Source organism: Acanthaster planci, linkage group LG11 (assembly GCF_054643075.1).
Source record: "Acanthaster planci isolate LZ-2023a linkage group LG11, COTS_SCS, whole genome shotgun sequence".
NCBI lineage: Eukaryota > Metazoa > Echinodermata > Asteroidea > Valvatida > Acanthasteridae > Acanthaster > Acanthaster planci.
In genome coordinates, this window is record NC_141787.1 from 3,234,313 (window position 1) to 3,254,047 (window position 19,735).

At 39.2% G+C, this 19,735-nt stretch overlaps 1 protein-coding gene across 1 annotated transcript in view; it reads left to right on the forward strand.

The window, feature by feature from the left end:
- Positions 1-19,735, forward strand: part of lamc1 (laminin subunit gamma 1) — a 208,890-nt gene that overhangs the window by 53,855 nt on the left and 135,300 nt on the right. The window contains exon 4 of the mRNA XM_022250063.2: positions 8,442-8,620. Within this exon, the coding sequence (XP_022105755.2) occupies positions 8,442-8,620 (179 nt within the window). The remainder of the gene's footprint in view (positions 1-8,441; positions 8,621-19,735) is intronic.

Sequence of the window (19,735 nt, forward strand, 5' to 3'; positions counted from 1 at the left end):
CAAAATCTCACACAACAAATTTATTACCACGACGGATATTCACCCAACTACTACAATGAATACCACTTACGCCATTGTATGATACAAATGGTTAATTACCTGCACATTCAAGCCCTATTTAATTAATGGAACATAGAACAAAACATATCGATAGTTAACAACAAAAGCTATTCTCCAATACATCACACTGATAAGGGAATCCCGTTATACCAGGCCCGACCATGAAGTTGCACATATCGCATTGAACGTCGTTTTTCCATCTTACCATTCGACCGATCAACTGTCCCTCCGCGTTAATAGTTCGTTCGTCATTCCACCTAAAAATTGAAACAAAATAGTGTCTGAAACTCTGTGACTTTTTGCAGAAAATGTGCCTTTAGATTGACTCTACTGCTTCATGATGCCAAACCTCTACTCCAGTTTCATCCATTTCATTGACAGTCAGCTATTTAGTTGATCACTGAGTTGTAATATTTAAGCATTGAGTAGAAAATAGGCTAAAAATTTGTGGAACTAAGTGAGAGGGACACTGTTGCAGGCCAGTCATGCCAGCGTGCGTGCTTGTATGGGGATACCTTGGCTACTCCACTCGGACAGTCGACAAAGTTCAACCAGGCTCAACTTTGCCCATCATTCGCAGGCTGGTTTACATTTGTCTGCCGCACTGGTTCCTGCCATGCCTTGCTATTGCCAAAGAAGGTGTGAAAGAAATAGGGCAACCCAGTCTGTGCATCAAAGCTGAGTAGCATCGTTAGACTACACCATACATGCATGCAGCTCTACTGCTGCATGTAACAAAAAATCAATGTTGCAAGAATATTTCTGCAAGTCAATTCACAGAACTTGATCTCTTTTTTATTTTCATTTTCTGTGTTCCTGAATTTATTTTGGGGAAGTATTGCTCTTACTTGAAGCAAACATGTTTCCTCAAAATTCTTGCCGCAGCATGAGGTTTATTGCCCGCCCTTCTGGATGTATCATGCACGCTTATCATGCAGTACATGAACATTGTTGGCCAGTTTGCCGTCATGATTACCTGAATAGCATAGTGGTATGAATTGTTAATAATTCTTAAGAATTGTTGACTGTTGATATTATTATATTGATTAAGGCAGGACTTTATCATTTTTTTGTGGTAATTTTTGGTAGTTTTTGTCCCCATTTAATCATTTTTTTTCCTATGTGCGTGCACAATGTGAACATTGTATGTTGTGTGGGTTGAACTGCACTTTTGTCAAATACATTTTGTTACATTGATATATAAATTAGAGTTCTTCATTGTGCCACACACCATTTGTTTTTAGTAACGTGCTAAAAGGTAAGCTGAGTGGTTACAACAGATTATTATAAAATCAGAACGTGTATTCCTTTTGTCCATACTTCTGCAAATCATCAGAACATGTTTGGTGTCTTTTTGGCTTAGGTGGTATTTCAGTATTACCGAATACCGCGGTCCTTTTTTAATACTGAACAGTACCGACTAACAATCCACGAATACTGGAATACCGACTAATTCGGTATTGAATTTCAATACCGCGGTATTCTGGCTAATTTGTTCAGAATATTCCCACAACCATCTGAAGATGAAAGCAGACAATTACACCACAGCAGTGACTGCATACTTTGTGGTTTCAGTCACTCAGCATCGTGTTTGTATTGTCTCTTAAGGTGAGGAGATAAGATGTGACATGATACTTCAGCATACAGCCATTAACCCACCTGTCACAAGGTTTTCTTTTCCTATCACCGCCGTCAAGTTTGCGGTTTTGGAATGAGCTTGTAGGCATTGCTTATTGTATTGCTCACTGGCACATACATGTACATGTATCACAGCCCTACAGCTTGGGAACTAAAAATCAGCTGGTCTTCCGTGTCCGCACTGGACTTTATTTTCCAAAGACTTTTATTAGCGGAACAGAAAATGTGAATGCTCCTTGTGCTAGCCTTGTGCTCTCTTTGGATCTTTTTTGTTCTTTATGTACAACATGTACAAGTATTGTGTGAAAATCTATCTAACCGAAGCCGGGAATGTGTGTTATAAACTATAAAATGATTCCATAAATCTGCATCTGTTCGACATCCACGGCAATCAACGATCTTTTTTATTGTTGTCACATTCATTCCAACCACTAAAATCTGATTCCTCACTTGTCACTGTTTGTATTTCAGTTTGTCTGGCATAAATTGAGGACAATGCGGTTGATCAAAGAGATCTCTAGGTTGTGATTAATCAAATACCTTGTGATGTGTTTAGAATAATAAACTTCACTGTCATAGGACATGCTTAACCACTTCATGCCAGGGCATTTTTCAATGTTGATGATGCTGGGCCGGCATTTTTTCCGTTTTCAAAACTCTTAAAAATTTATCATTTCATTTAATGGACGTTTATAGCCGCACGAAGTAATCTTCAGGCACTACTCTAAGTTGACAGGTGACCTTCATTGACGCCCGAGTATTTCAGCCAGGCCTGCAGCCTTGTAAGAGTAGCCCAGATTGTGCGGTGTTATGTAACTTTCTTTTGTTTACGAACCTGGCACAGTGCGCTGCTGACCTCTTTTCAATAGGGGCCAGATTAGTGTGCAGCAGTGCCGTGTGGCTCATCGTTGCGGTGGTGGAGCGCTTTTGTCCCTGGTGGTAATCCGCTCACTATAAATAACCCAAACCCTGGTATGCGGTTTCAAAACAAGGCTGGATTATCACCACTTTTGAGAGTGAAAAAATGTCGGTAATGTCCAGCAGCCTGGTCTTTTCTCCAAAAACGTCATTTTGATTAAGCAGGCATGAGATGCAATGGTTTATATGACTATTCAATTCAAAGAAATATTTGAAATCACACGTAGTGAGTGACCTATCGCCCGTGAATTTTAGTGGTTTTTTCACTCTTGTGAACTAGGAAAATTCTGGAACTAGGAAAAAGACTAGCGGTACAACGGGCAGAGTGGACAACAATATTAGCTGTCGATCTCCGAATTCAAGTTTCATGTATGACCGCAGAACCGGGTTTTCAGCGGTATGGTGATTTTCCAGGAAGTCTGCCCTTCAATAAGAAATTTCACAGACATTTTTTACATGGATGTTTGTTCCTAATTTATTTACTTTTTTTTACGAGTACCCGGCCCACAAAAATGGAACCGGGTTTTGAAATAGACAGGCGGGTACCCGGTACAAGTTGTTCGGCCGAACTCATTGAATTCCAATCTCTCCTGACACATGTAGTTATTGCATGTACACAGGGTTCCTCTTACAGTTGCTCAACCCCTGTCAGATTCAACCCAGGCTTTTTGGGACTTCAATTGTGTGATTTCCATTCTAGTTCTTTCATGAAAATTCAAGTTCCTCTACTTCATTCACGGCAGAGCAACTCTCTAGCCTTGACCCTGTCACTCTGTCAGTGTCCTAGGGGTCCTAACTCTGGTAACCTGTATCTCCTACTCCCACCAGCTAACCATTGCCATAATCAGACATTCTGGCGACTGGCTTTTGTAGGCAGATGTACAGATGAGGCTGGAGCTTTCCTGAACATCACTTAGAAGCATGCTAGCTATATAGGTTTCTTAATTTTTAGTTTTCTGTCATTTTTTCCACTCTCGATCTACACTGTAAGTAAGTTCAGCTCTCGTCCCTTGTCTGAGCCTTCATAACACAAGCATATGGCATGTTCCTCAAAATATAGACATTAGATAATGTACAACTTTGGGGGTTCATTTTTCTTGAAGAGAACAGCATTGAATTAATTCCCAATGTCTGATGTAATGAGGGAAGTCATGGCTGATATCTGGAACAATGATGACTGTGTCCATCTTTCAACTTAATTGGAGTTATTTAATTAAAGTCTTGAACGTCAGCATTTTTGACGTACGTGAACAACCTGTTGAAATCCTAGCCAATAAAATTTACTGAAGAGTGATAATTCCCACAGATTTATATGTGGTGAAAGGTGATCATGTTTACACATATTAAAACCATAATCACAAAATTAAAAATACCTTTCACAATTAATTGGGTCCCGAAGTCAGCAGTCGCGAACATCATTTGATTTCGTCATTAGTGTAAAAAAAATCGACTGCAAAAGCATTGAGTATAATCAAAATCGATGTACAACATAAGCTTTAAAAAAGAGTGCAAAAGAGCACCCCCAAACCATCATCATTTTTACGACTGGACCGATCACATTTTCTTCAAGTATGTTTCTGAAAATTGCAGTCCAAAATACCGTTGATGGCGATTTTGCGGCTTCTGTCATTATCTCGTGGTGCCATTAGAGAAACATTTCGCTGCATCATGGCCTGTTTGACCTTTGACATCAACCCGGATATTGCGCCCACTTTATCATTCGATATTCATGAACCCCTCCAAGGAATGGCAACGCTCCGGGATTTTTTCTCTTTGGACCAGGCTTCTCGAAAGAAAATCAGTCATACTGAATGACGTCAAAACAAAATGACGTCCGAGACATAAAATAAGATTCATGATCAAAATGTAATGCGCAGAGTTAATAATTTTAATGTAATTTTCAGCAGGGACATCTCCAAAATAAACGGCAAAATGAACATCGTGCATGGAATTTTCAAGCACTGCATGTGACAGCATTTTGGGCATTCTCGAACGTCATGCATTTTTGTCAAAATTCTAGAACGTCATCAAAATTCTGTCAAATATGACGTTTGCAACAAACATATTGTATTCATTATACATTTTTGATGCAGCCAAACTTAAAAGATAATTTTCGGTGGTTGAAAGATATAAGACCTGGCAGATATGCTGGTATAGTGAGAGTGATTATAAACGGTAAGAGAATGAAGAGAGCCAAACTTTTCTCATAATTTTCCGTGGATTTTGTGCTCCTTTTTTCATGGCTTATATTTTTAAAAGTTATTTTTTCAGGTGCTTTAAAATACATCAGTTGAAAAATATACTGAATTCTCCGTCTTGCTGAGAGAAGTTTTGAAATCAAGTCCTCTGGTGCAAACACTTTGATATAGAAAATTAAATGAATTCAACCCCATTTGGTTTGCACTGGTAGCCAACCAAATGTCCACATTATGCCTAATTATCCCCAAACAATGATTTTTTTTTAATTATGAAGGTGCTAATTTGTATTTTACATGTTAAAAGTCACTTTTTGAGAAGTTTTGAAAAATGACATCCGGAGTTGCATTTTGGTCCATTTTATGAAGAACCTGCAACATCTGTGACCAGTGAAACCGTGGACGGGTTCTCAAGTACTGCTTTCTACTGGCACTTCTGAATTCTATGGCTTACTCCTATATCCAAACTTTCAGATTTCAGCGACAGGAGTCGCTTCACCAGATAAATCACTACAGTGGTACGCTCTCCCTACGCCTTGGCCTCCTCAAGAGACAGTTGTTCTTATGAGCATTGGACTTTTAGATTAACCCGAAGGTAATCCACATCTCGAAGCCTACAACGCCTTTAATAAATACATATGCTTGCTCCCAGTAGAATAGACACTACATCACAATGTGACCGAGTCAGTTCCTTAGGTACCTGACAAGATACTCTGTGCATTGCTGTCCCTTCCTTCACATGGAACATCTAGCTACTGTTGTCCTGTGCCAGACCCCCTCGTCTTCAGGTCTTAGTCACAAACAACCCTTTTCTTCTCCTTCCAACAGGGTAGAGTTGTAGGGTGTGTAAGACCTACATGCCCCTCTCTGTTAACATTACTCCCGGCAATTCTGTCAGAATTGGTCAGGAAAGACATCTTTTCCTTATGTTGTTCAGACCCTCCTAATCCAGAAGTCTGACTTTCCTAGATCCCTTAAATCCCTAGCATCTACATTAGCAGCAAACAGTTCCCTACTACTCAAGGCACGATGAACAGTGTACATTGTAGTGGTTCAATTCAAACACCAATAAGTGCAGTAACGATTCTTTTCTTCTACTATAAGACTCAGAACTGCAGTTTTCAATCATACTTAGCAACTGTCTGCTGTCACAGTTACCTAATGTGCTCCACCATCGACTCCCATTCCTTAGACCACACATGAACTCCAGGTATTTCCTTCCTGCTTTGTCCTCTTCAATGTTTCTTCCTAATACTGAGTCCATATCTGGCTGGGACTCGTGACGGGCATATTCCTATATTGATGATAGATGGCCATTTATCTCTTTTATGTCTTTTTGTATTCTGTAGCCATCCCACCACCTAGATGAGTGCCACTCTGCATATGTAGTGACTGTTTGGGTAGGTAGAGCGCCGTAGACTTCTCCCCACAGTAGTGTGGGTCAAGTCTACTAGAGAATACCTACCCAACCAGTCCTCTCCCGCCCGTCCTCCCCACTTGGCTACGACATTCCAAGTCGCTTTCAAAAAGAAGGACGAACATGGTGGCATGACGGCAGTGCATAGTGGGAGGTCAAGGGGCACCATGGATGATACAGCGAATAGCTCTTGCGCATGGGAAATTTGTATATGTAGTGACTGGATGGATGGATTTTGGCTTGACTGCTTTCCATGCTTCTGCGATCATGTAGCATGCGTCCTTGAGAGTGATGGACTTCAAAACTGAAGTCAAGTCTGTGTCCACATTGTTGTCTAGTACGAGGCAGAGAAGATGTTTCCGATAGACTTTCTTAATGGCCTGCATCACACCGCAATCCATCGGCTGCATCTTTGATGTAGTGTTTGGAGGAAGGAATTGACATTGAATTCCTCCACAGTGGCTCACGAGGGGGTTCTTGGGCATGTGTCCAGAGCAGTTGTCAAGCAGTAGAACTGCCTTATGAGGCAGGTTATTCTTTGTCAGGAATTGTTTTACTTGTTTGACAAACTCTTGAAAGAACCAGTCCTTGAACAGTTTTGAGCCCACCCATGCATTTGCTTGGCTCTTGTATACCACAGGCAAGATCTTGTGATTGATGTGATGGAAACACTGTGGGTTTCTGGCCCACCATCGTAATTTTCAGCTTGTCACCAGTTTCATTGGTGCAGCAGAGTAGTGTCACCCGGTCTTTCGCCTGCTTGTGGCCCCGGTGCATTGCTCTCACCACTATGGGCGAGAGTTTTGTTGGGCAGCAGTCTCCAAAACAAGCCAGTCTCATCAGCATTGTAGCGCTGTTCTGACAACAGTTTTCGTTCATCAAGGTAGCAATGGTACGAGTTTCGGAACTCGGACATGGAGCCTTCACTTGGCGCGGACTGGCACTCTCCTGACATGGAGTTCGTGTTTCCCGTGCCTTTCTTTAAATCTTTTCAACCAGCCAGTTGAAGCTGCAAATACGCTGTCCTCACCGTAGATGCGTCTGTCGAAAAAGACAGCTTTCTCAGCAAGGATGGGCTCTGAAACCATGGCTCCTTTACTGCGCTGAGCCTTAAACCAAGTGAAACCAGCATTCTCTACTGCCTCACTGTCTGATTTCCACATCCTCTTTCACATCATGCCAACCGGGTTGTCAGTCTGGGTTCCCAGAAATTCCTTGATCTTGTCCTGCTGCAACTTGTAAATTTCATTGACCGTTGAGCAGCCAATTCTATAATCTCGAGCGATAGCTACTTGCGAGGCTCCTCCATCAATTCTCTTGATGATTTCTTGCTTATCAGCAAGGGTCACAATCTTTCTCTTTCCCATGACGAGCTTGGATGAGTTCGGAATATGCAGCGGAAAAGCAATAAAAGTGTAGATGTGTACTCAAGCACTGTAATCAGCAGAGTGGGAAGATTGTAAGCTATTTTGGCCATTTGAACCTTTCAAAAGCGGCTGCGGTCTTCAAACTCAAAAATCAAAGCTACTGCTCAGAATCGATCTCTGCAGCTGTGGCAAATCTTGATGACTTGTTTATCAGCAGCGCCCTCTTTAGCCTATTGTTAGTGCAGTGCTATTGGGCACGTGCAGTTTTCCTCTGTACCCGAATGTGGAGTCACAAAACCAGTGTCCATTCAATTCCATTGCCTGATTAATCCTGCGTGCTGTGGCCATATTAGCAGACGACTTTGAACACGTGCCAATGACTCACGTACCCAGTTTCTCAGCTAGCAAATTTTAATTAATTCTTCAACAACTAGTGGCTTTCCCTTCTAATCCTTGGGGAAATAATGGCCACTTGTTACTCTTCAGCATAAAACCCTAACTGTTTTATCAAGTTGACGTTGGGGAATTACGAACAGCTACTGCATAATGTTCGGTAGGTTTTGTGTACAAAATATTGAATGTTCGGTATAAGGGTGTTCAGTATAGCGGCATTCCACTGTATTGTAATGCAAGAATTTGTTTATTTTTCTCTCCTTTGTTAATTTGGGGTTTTTTTGTAGTTCCGTGAGTTTAACATTATGAAGTGTTTGTGTGTACATTTTATAGTCTTGATTATTCTAATATAGGACACCAATTTTCGTAAGTGAACAAATTAAGCTCCCAACATTACTGAGGTTCTGTGCATACAAAGTTGATAAATGCTCTTCCCCTCTTACTTTTCTACAGATGTAAGTGCAATGGTCATGCCAGTGAGTGTATCAACAGCACAGGAATAGATAGTTCAGTGCGGCTTGTGTGCCGCTGTGAACATTTCACTGCTGGTGTGGACTGTAACGAGTGTCTACCATTCTATAATGACCAGCCATGGAAGCCAGCTACATCTGTTGATGCTAATGAATGCCAAGGTAGGAAAAATCACAACATGGCTTACGCACAATGTCCATGGATGCACTGCAGCCTCCCATGGCCCGCCGATGTGCGGCGCTGGTGGAAAACATGCGTAACAATGGTTCACAGCTGAATGCATATTATGACATTCATAGCCTGCTGCGGCGCACTGCCACTGATTTGCCTTGTATATTATAAGTCAGCTCTCGTTTTGGAAGGAATCGTCTCAATTTAAAAAAAACACACATTTTTAGGGAACGTTAATTTGGACTGAACCTGGACTGAACGGATCTGTCTTAGGGACAAGATCATAAATACTTAGACCATTCGCATGCATTCCTTCCGTTATGCACACCCTCCTGTTCCTTTGTGTTCTGAATGACATTTCAGAATGCGTTCTTCACATTTCACAGACACGAGACACAGAGAGCGCATTGTTGTTATGTTCATGCTGCGTGCCTTTGCGAGCAAGAACGACAGCATCCCATCAGAGGTGTGGAGAACATTTTGGTGGGTTGGATGCTTGGAATAAAAACAGTGATTACGTGATAGGGCAAGACAAAACTAAAACTACAAGTGGTCCAGGTTTGGATGAAGAAATGCTGGTAGGATGATGAAGATGGGAAGGATTAATAATTTTGTTGGGTTGGATGCTCGAATAAAAAAAATTCATGTTGGGGTGGGAAATAATAAAAACCACACAGGGATAAAGAAATGCTGAAATGTTGAATAAAACTAACGATTATGCAGGCGGCAGGGAAAAAATAAAAACCATGTGTATTTTATCCCACACGGTGTGGGATAGTATCATTGATAGCTCGCTGTACAACTGAAAAAGTTGAGTCAAAATTTATGCAATTTCTACTGTTTAATTCATTGCAACTCTTTTTTGTGAACTAATTTTCTCCAAATTCACAAATTCTTCATTAGAAAATCAACTTGCTACAAAGTTCTAGCTGAAAAATGGATTTTTCGCATGGTTACTTTTTATTCGTGAAGAAATTTTTGTCTCAAACCGGAACTGATTAAACCGATCTAGAACTAGTAAAAGCATTGTCATCATTTTCGTCGATCCTGTAAGTCCACATTAAACTTAGATTTAGGAAATAATTTTGTAGTATCTCAACACAAAAGGTGGACTACTGACAACATTTTACTGAAGCTTAAGGATTTTTTGGAGCTGCAGTATGACTGAATAATTTTCATGATCTGGAACTCGGAAAATGACTGTACCTGTACTTATACTAGAACGATTGTACGTACAGTGTACCACTCCAAGTCACAGTGAACAATCGCATACAACAGGAGGACCTGGCGTGCTGATTTAAAATAACTTGGATGCCTTCCTTTAGTGGAAGAATGCTAAAATTAGGTCCTGTAATGCCTGGAATTATTGTTGTCCTTTTCAGTTTTACATCGTGCTTGCAGAAACTTAAAGAGGCCAATAGCCAAACAGTGATCGCAGAAACTTTCTGTGGAGCCGTGCCCCAATTAATCCAATGGAAACAGTACTGCAAGTGTACTGTAACATGCCTTGTGTGATGAGTTGTTCCCAGACACTTTTGTGTTTACTGACACCTCAGTGCATGCCTTGTTATTTTTTGTGGCGTGGTACTGTGCACATTTTTATCAAGGCAATTTTGTCCTCTGCCTCATGGTAGTATGGCAGACTTTAATCGAAATGGTGAGAATAATGTGGGAGAAAGGGCTGTTGGACTAGCTGGGAAGAAATTTAAGGCAGGACACCAAAACGTTTTGACCCTCTGGATGCATCCATATGCACTTCTCCTGTTCTGCACACACTACTTAAATCTGAACAAAATGCCCATTTCCTCTGCATGTGAAATGGGTCCGTGAAAACCATTCCTCCAACAGACTTTTGTGAGTGGCTGTTAATGACTGTGTGTTAACATGCAGGAACAGGAAAAACTTGAAAGGTATGTGAAGTATGAATACATTTGGTGGGAGGATTAGACCGTCGCACTGTGTCAGATAGCTGTATGAGCGTAATTCTATCGCCATGGACATTTGGAGACAAGTTCTAAACATTGGTAATCAATTTAACTTACTTACAAAGTTATGTTTGTTACGTTACAAAGTTACGTTTGTTTGAATACTTAATTGTTTCTAGTAACATGCAATGTACCTTACAGGTTGTATGCACATTTATGAAAATTATAATAATACTTAAATTCCAAAAAGAAACAAAAACAGATAACATAGTTTCTCTTGTGTCTTGCTGCACCTTCAAGTTTATTCAATATTTTTATCCCGACTATCAGTCAGTGTATTGCATTGCATTTTGCAATGCAGTATCGCCCAAATGTTGCACACTTTCTAAAATAAATCACACATTGTGCGATTAAAAATACACAGGGCTTCACACTGTAATATGCTAGAAATGACGATTCGATTTACACATACAGCTGCGAGCAGAGTGACATGCATGGCCGGCTAGGCTCCAGGCATGGTGTGCATGCAGCATGTACTGTACATGTAGAGCACACAACAGAACACGCTGTCATCATTTCACGTCTCACAGTTGGACATAGCATTAAGCATGTCAATCGAAGTTGAAAGTGATGAAGATAATAATAGTGATAATTTGTAGAGTGCAAATTCCATAATTATGCACTTACCAATTAAATAAATAAGGTTACAGTGTACAAGTATACAGATGTAAAATTAATTAATGGAAGAGTGAAAACCAAGTTCAACTGACACTTGCTAGAATAAAACAGTGATTGATGTTGCATTTTGGACTAACGTTATGCTTTTGGTTATAGGGAAGATCGATGTAAAGCACAGTGCATCGTGTGCTGTCAGACTATGTATAAATTTTTAGAGTCCCCTTACATGTACATTGTGCCTTTGACTTTCACTTGCAAAATCCATAATGCCATAATACATGCTGTTGAACGTTCAGTGTCACAAAATTTCGTCCAAAATTCAAAAATGGTGATGTCCGGAATTTGGGCAAGAATTTAGCTGAGTGTTCCCCTGAGTGGCGCACTTAGCTCCACTTACCTAAGGTAAAAAACATACTTCCACTTCCAGTTTCCCAACCAACTCTCATTTTTCGGTACAACCCAAAAGTTTTTATCGGCAAGTTAGAAATATAAATTTTAAAACTTTTTAAAGAATAAAAAATAAATAAATAAATTAATTTTGTCGTCTTTTCTGTCTTTACAAATCAATTTGGAAGTTCGTAGTGGGTCGACATTTTTGTAAAATCAGTATTTCTGAATCAGAATGTTGGGAGTTTTTCATTTCACTTACGATGAAATTCAAGGTAAACAATTTCTCCAGCTAGGCACTGGAGGCAAAAAACCATAGTGCGCCAGATTAGGATACGTCAGCATATCCTTCCACAAGTAGGCCATTGCCAGTCACACAGGAAAGCCAACACAGCTGAATAAAGATCAGATGCTTTCAACAGTGCAATTGATGTGGTGCATTAGTAAAAAGGGGCAGGATACTCACGTGTATTCAGCCATTGATGTTCATCATGTGCAGCCATTTTGGGCAGATCCTATGTGCAGGTATTTTACCCCTCTTTTCAGGTACTTAACGCCTTCTTTGCCAACATTTTCCAGCCCTAGACTGAGAACCCACTTGCTCTGAAATAATTTGAAAGACCATTGTTGAAGACTTTGTTTTATTGTTTTCTTTTATATGGATATTCAGTGATTTCATGAAGTTATATTGTGAAAAAAACTGCTACACACAATTAGGCTATTGCTTTGCAAACAAAATATTGCACAGCAGTTTTTGCTGTGCTAGTATTTTGAGGAAATTGAAAACTGATATCAATACCACTGATTTAGGGCAGATGGATTATGAACTCAAGCAATCTCAACATGGATCCTTAGGCGGGTACCCATGAGCACCAACAGATCAACAGTGGTTGTGATACCCAAGATCACAAGTTCAGATATATTGGTACCCAATAACCACTCAGCACCAACGACCGTTGTTTGATCATATTAGAACAAGCAATAAAATGTAAAACAACAAAGGTGCCCAGCACATGCAACCTGTTACACACCTGCGTAAATTAATGAAGCTTATCTAAAATCGCATGGCAGATGCAGTAATGATGAGCGAATAGCCTGTGTGGTTCTTCACAGGCTATGAATTTAAGACAAAATGTATGTAGCTTAATTTTCAGAATATTAGCTGCGGCTTATACATTGACTCTCATGCTGAAAAGTGTCTCTGCGGCTTATACACCAGACAGCTAATCCAGCAAACTTTGAAGGATAAAATCAGTCACAAAAGCTGTGCCTGGGCTACGCGCTCTGCGTGCTGATGGCGCAGTCATATTTTTGTTGCTTGCGTCTTACATAACTTGAATCTCGGAGAATAAATAAAAATTCAAGTTGTCTGGATATTGAATTATTAAATGGAATTTCCTGGGTCATGGAGTCACAAAACACATACATGAACTGTGTACGTAATCATAACAAATTGTACTTGCTCTGCTGTGATGGCAACATTTTAGTGATTATTTTATTGCTTTTTTTTTCATTATTGTGTATTTTTTGCACACAAATAGTTATTTTACTGAGATAGTTTTCTTGTTGTTACTTAAACGTTTCTTTCTACTAGTAAATAAAAATCAGCCGCTTAAATGGTACGTGTACCTAATACCTTCGTGTAGTAAATTTTTCACCAATCGTGTTCGGCATGACATGCCATAGAATTCCGGGCTTGTTAGGTTTCTGATGATGTCACTTTCTATGGTCACATGGTTATCGGAAAGAGTCAGCAATTGGACTGTCAATGAATAGGTCTGCAGTGGCGGTCAGGATAACCTGAAAGCAGGATTTGTCATGGTCATGGTCGGTGTGGGGTGGTGTATGTAGTGTGTGTGCCGTGCAGCATGCATGCAACACAGGGAATTGTGTCCAGCAGTGATGACTCGAACCAAGGTCTCGTCAAACGTGGTGGTCCTTTAGCTTCTGTTTTTTAATTGATTTGGCAGTGTTTTTTGATCAGCGTCACAAAAACTTTGAGAAAACTTGGTATTGTGAACATTCAGAGTTACAGGGGTATTTTTGTTCATAAAATTGTATTCTTTTAGCAAGAAAAAGTCAGCCTAGTGACAGGCCTGCAGACCCGCCAACATTGCCACATTCCTTCCTGAGGTGGGGCATTACCACACAATAGATTAAAAAGTATTTAAATGAGCCTTCAGTTCATTCAAAATTTTAAACCATTGTGTGGTAATATCTGACCTCAGGAAGGAGTGTGGCATGTTGACAGGTATGGGTCTAGAGGCTTGAGTAGGAGGAATGTATTTTAAGCAGCTTAGATTAGGCATTTCAGATGATTTCCAAATTATTTCAGTACACAGTCAATTTATAGCAGATATGAAAGAGCATATCTTCAGGAGTTTAACAGGGAAAAAATAATTCCAAACGGTCAAGCGGTTCTCAAGATACATCCATTTGAATATCGCAAAAAACTGTCTAATATTGACTCCCAGGTCAAAGGTCACCCTTTGTTTTTCTTTATAAAGTAAATGGCACCAGGAAAAGCTCACTTAAACAAGGTTTTTCTTCTGTTACATTGGAAGGACACATTTTATTTCTGTCAAACTTGGCATTCTTACAAATTTGCACATCACTACTACAAATTTCCACATTTAAAATACAAATGTATACCTGATTTGCATATTTAATTGATATAAATGTCAATAAAACGAGATGTCCTGACTCCTGGCAGCTATATACTTCGATTAAATTTCTGATGTGGTGGTTACACATATGTTGGTAAACATTACTGTTTGTCTCATCTTAAATAAAGCCATTTTCTAATTAATTAATCAATATATGCAATGCGTAAAATTGATCAATTTGCATAAATAATTATTCATGTTTTTCAACAGTACAGCACCAATTATTGGGATTGTTGAGGATCAATGCCACGTGTACGGTATACTCCTAATGTATTTGACATACCCTGTACTCCTTAAAAACTACAGATGAAAGTTTAATTAAATGAAAATGATTTGCATGTTACCTTTAATTTGAGAAAAAATTGGAACAAGACAACCTTATGGAATTCCGCAAATATTTGCAGTAAGTAAAGAGAGTTGTGGATTTTTACAGCCCTTTGGGTGCAATGCCAACTGTCACTTTCATATCACAGAGCTTTGACTCCTATCACACCTGTGATTTTAGTTTTAGTATACTAACATTCTTGATGTGGGTTTGCACTGGAAAGCTTTGTCCATCCTGAGCGAAGTGCCTCCGGTAGATACCAGCTTCCTTGGCATATGGTCCAATATCTAAAAAGTACACACAAAATAATAAGATCAAATATATAGCGTCTGCCATTAAACAAAAGTATAGATTATTTGTATGATTTATCATTAAAGGAAAAGAACAGGCAACAATTTAAAGGTTATTCTATATCACAATGATACTGATCACTATTGTTCTAGGCATGTTTCAAAAGTAGTCCTAAGTAGGAAAGTGTCCATAAATAACATGAAGTAAGTTACTTAGAAAGTTGCATTCTGCTAAAATTCTGTTCAGAATTGCAAAATGATTGGGTAACTTTAAAGAGAAGATTTTTCGAGATAGGCCTAGCAAACATTATTTTGGTGTGACAGGTATTTTTTTATGATCAACCTTAAATTGGTGTAGATCGACCGGAAAGTCTAAACAAAATCTCTAAGTTTACAAATTGGCTTTGCTTTCTTTGGTTATATTTTTCCCTCATACTTTGATAAATAAACCCTATTGAACAATGTCACAGACACGTTAACGCGGTGTTCACTTCATGACGTGAACACCTGAACAGTTTATCACGAAATAGAAACCACCACATGAGATGATTTTACGGAGCACATATTCGTACAATGATGTCATTTTTTAACAAAAAAACCCCATTACCAAAAGATCGCGAAACTTTTTACTCTTTAAGAATGGTATTAATGATTAATTTTAATGAGTTTATGATAAAAGGACTCGAAATATACGACGGTGATGATTCAAGTTTACGAATTTCTTGAACTAGTCGGGCACCCAGACTCCCATTATTATATGTGGGGGCGCCGTCGAGTGGTACGCAGTCTAGATTTAACGATTTCTCCGTGCAAACTGCTCAAACGTGGTCTGGGACAAATACATTTCCGGACGCTGTTACTTGGCCAATATTCTTAAAAACTCGTAATCATCAACTAATATAAATATATTTTATACTCACAATGTCACAAAACATAAGATCGTAAACTTCAAGGAGAAACACGGCGTTGAAATGTTGGTTGTGACGTAGCTTCTCAACCACTGGGCCGATTTCGATGTGACAAAAACACAATGAACACGCATCCTTCCTCTTTCGGAAAAGACCGGAGGGGTTCGGGTAGCTTTCAAAACACACTCCGGATTAGCGACGAAAACCAGAATGTCGATCCAATCAAAACCGAACCACGTGCAACCACGCTTGCCATGCGAGCTTGCACGATCTACGCTGTGACCACTGTGCGGCCAATGGTCACCCCGGGCGTGCTTCCGCGAGGAATTTATTCACTTTCTCACGAAGTATTTGGTTTTTTGCGCTTATTTTTCGGGGATCAATAGTTGAGATATTGATTTCTGCCATCCTAAAATTTGAAGGTAAATGGATGTAGGGAACGTTAAATATGGGTGTTAAAACTTTGTCATGTTTTTGTTTTTGCATGGGTTTCATGTCACTTTCTGTGTGTGTGCGCACGTGCGGGCATCCGGTCAACGGGTTTGGTGACGTCACTGAATTGCCTACTTAGATGAAGATAAAGGTCTTAGCCATGAGCAGGGGTACCCGAGATGCTAACACACTTCTGTTTCATCAGTTCGGCACTGAGCTGACCGACCTTCGCACTCCATGATATCCACATCCCCAAGCATGGGCGATCAACATTTCATGCATCTCCTTGGAATGACTTTTAGTATACGCATTGCTATAGACTGGTTCCCAGCCCATCTACAGTATTTAAGGTCCAATTTAGCAGTGGGAACAGTGTAACCACACTGCATGTTACAAAACTTGGAAAACGATTTCATTTGTAATGTTACTTCATTGAGAAGTGAGAATTACCAAAAGTGAAAAAAAGATGGAATTATTTTTACATGACTGTTTTGTGTAGGAAAGGTTGGCCTGAAAATTATAATGTGGAGAAGCATTCATGAGGTAGGCTGTCACACATTTGAATGGGCTGGAACTGGGAATGGGTGCATCAGACATATGGCATCTGAAAATCACTTTAACAAGTGTCCACTATAATAGTCTCTAAAACAGTATGATGTCTGCTTCATGGTGCTAGAAATAGACATGATTGTAGACCTTGGAGAATGGTGTCTAGAAAAATAGAAGGAAACTGAGTCAGGAATTGCTTCATATTATGCAACATACTGATGCATACCCTTTGCGTACATGTATTAGTACATGTATATAGAGACTGGTACTATCAACAGACATTGTGTCCAACCTACAGGGTGCCTGGCTAGCTGTTAATCGAATTGTGGAATAATTACTGTGTTTGTGCAGATTATACAGGAGCTTGCTACCATAAAAGAAAAGGAGGCTTCCTTCCAGTCTCCAAGATGTACTTGAACACATGTTCAGTATTTGTATGCCCACCTATCCACCCATCTACCCATCTAAAATTTAATATTGTGTACATGTACTGCATTCATACCATGCACAGGTATTGCCAGCTCCTTAATGCAAGACGTATTTCATCTTTCACAACTGAACATAGTTTCTTCACGGTACTTGTACTTGCATTTTTACTGTAGAGGGTTCTGCACTGGTTAGATACATGTAGTCGGTAAGATGCTTTTTTCTGCATTTGTTATACAATTTTTTTCCTTCTTGATGAGGCAAGTTGAATTGCAAGTTTAAGATGTGAAGCTATGTATGAATTTTTTGCTGTCGTTTGAAATTACACAAAAATCTATGGGAAGTGACAGCAAAAACAAGCTTAGATGCATGCATTATTTCAAGCCACAGCCAAGTAATGTGGACCATGGAGGTGCATGTTCGGACACTGCCTGATCAGATGCATGTATACATGTACATGTTTGCTGCCCTCTGCTGGTTTGAAGAGCAGCAGGCATTAAGAAATCAAAGCATAATGCGTAAAGCATTATTATTTTTCACAACTTAGAATGATTGTTGTAACATAACCAGCTCTTGCTAAACTGAAATACATTCTGAATGTCGTTAAGAAGGTTGAAAGTAAAAAAAAACAACACACAAATAGGGCCTAAGCATGTACATGTGGGCATTGTTAACATCCTAGAAGATAATTATTCAGCTAAGAGGGACATTCTTTGCTCACCCCCGCTGGAACTGTGTGTTGTTGGCTGTTCGTACATTTTAAAACTGTAATCTTTGTTGCTATATTTGTTTGTTGAATTGAATGGAATGGAACATTGAAATAGATTTACAAATTCACTATACCATATGTCACTTCATTCTTTGTGGTACAAGTCATCCATATATTTGATCAATAGTGATTAAATACAATCATTTGGGTTTTGCTTTTAATTGTTCAGCTGATGATCAGGTAAATTTTCCATTTGTGCGACAAGTTTATAAAAGGATTCCTGTGGACAAACCAAACTAAGAAATCCTGTATGTTTTATCATGGCTGTTTGGTACCTGGTTTGAGGGAAAAAATTAAACACATATAAATTTTAGGCCTTTAATTTACAGAATAAGCTAGGTAAAGGGTTTTCAGTAAGATAAAGCACCACCTTCTTGGCACACCAAAACATGCTTTGCTTAGTATTTTTCACAGCATTCCCATAACAGCATTTACAAATAACAAAAATCTTTTATGACAACAGAACATCAGTTTTGGTAACCAAATTAAACATGATCATTGAAAGGAAACAAAATGTGTAAAATGAAAAATGAAGATTAACACTTAAAAAAAAAGTTTTCCACTTACATGTGACCAGAGTGAAAGTTGCACGCCAATAGTAATGACAATTGCTGAGTTTTGAGTTATTACCATTATTACCAAAACAGATTATTTAATCCCTTCTTCGTTGCACTGATAACACAAATGTCGTAAATCTGAATTCATATGTGAAACAAATGAAAACTTTCACGTCAATTTAAAATTTGGGTATTGTGTCCACTGTTACATGAAGTCATCCCAAGAGCATATGAATTGTTCGTAAAAATATGATTTTCATATAGATGGATAAGTCTCCCCATTTTTCAAAATTGACATTTAATAACTTATACATGTGCATCTAAAAATCATATGCATGTATGGGCGCATGCTTAGTTGTTTGAAAGGTTTTCATTCTCTTGAAAAATGTTTGGCTGTCATCACATGATAAAAAAAAGCAAAGCTGTCAAGGCTTGAAACAAAATTTCTGAGCAGTGTTTGTTTACCTTGCAGTGGCTTGGCCAAACCAAAGGTTAACATGTTTATGGGTGTGTGGTGTTTGTGTGTGGGGGGGTCCCAGTGCTTGGATTCCCCTCCTCTGACTGTTCCTGATTTTTTACAGCCCGACTTGGAGCTGTTAACCCAATAATAAGTCATATATATGTACATGTTCTGCTGTCTAAATTTCTAGTCAGTGTACATGTAATTATGCAGGTATTTCCACACTACATAAATGTGTGGCCTAAAACTAGGTACATGTGTCATTATCAGAGATACAGCCAGAAATTTTGAAATGGAGACAAAGCTGAGTATGGTGATACCCACAACCATCAGGTGATAACCTGAAATGAGAATCATCAATGGAATCAACACTGAAATGAGATTAAAAATGTCAATTAAAGTTTTTACAAATAAGATCAGGGTCAAAGATATCCATGTTATCAGTACAAAAGCTATGGGTGGCATAACAAAAATGCTTTCTGTTTACAAATGACCAAAAGTGTCTGGGGTTGGCACTGATGTTATGAGCTAACTTGGACAAATGAGAACAGTATGACTGCTTGATCAGGTATTTCAATGAATTGCGAATGGCATTTGCTTTTCACCTCTGCAAAGTTGTTGATTGCATTGCGGAAAACGATCCAGGTTTTCTTCCAAAAACTGGTGTAAGTAAGTAGAGAAACAAATAAGGAATGTCACAAGCATTTTTGACAAAAGTTTTCATCTGAAAAAC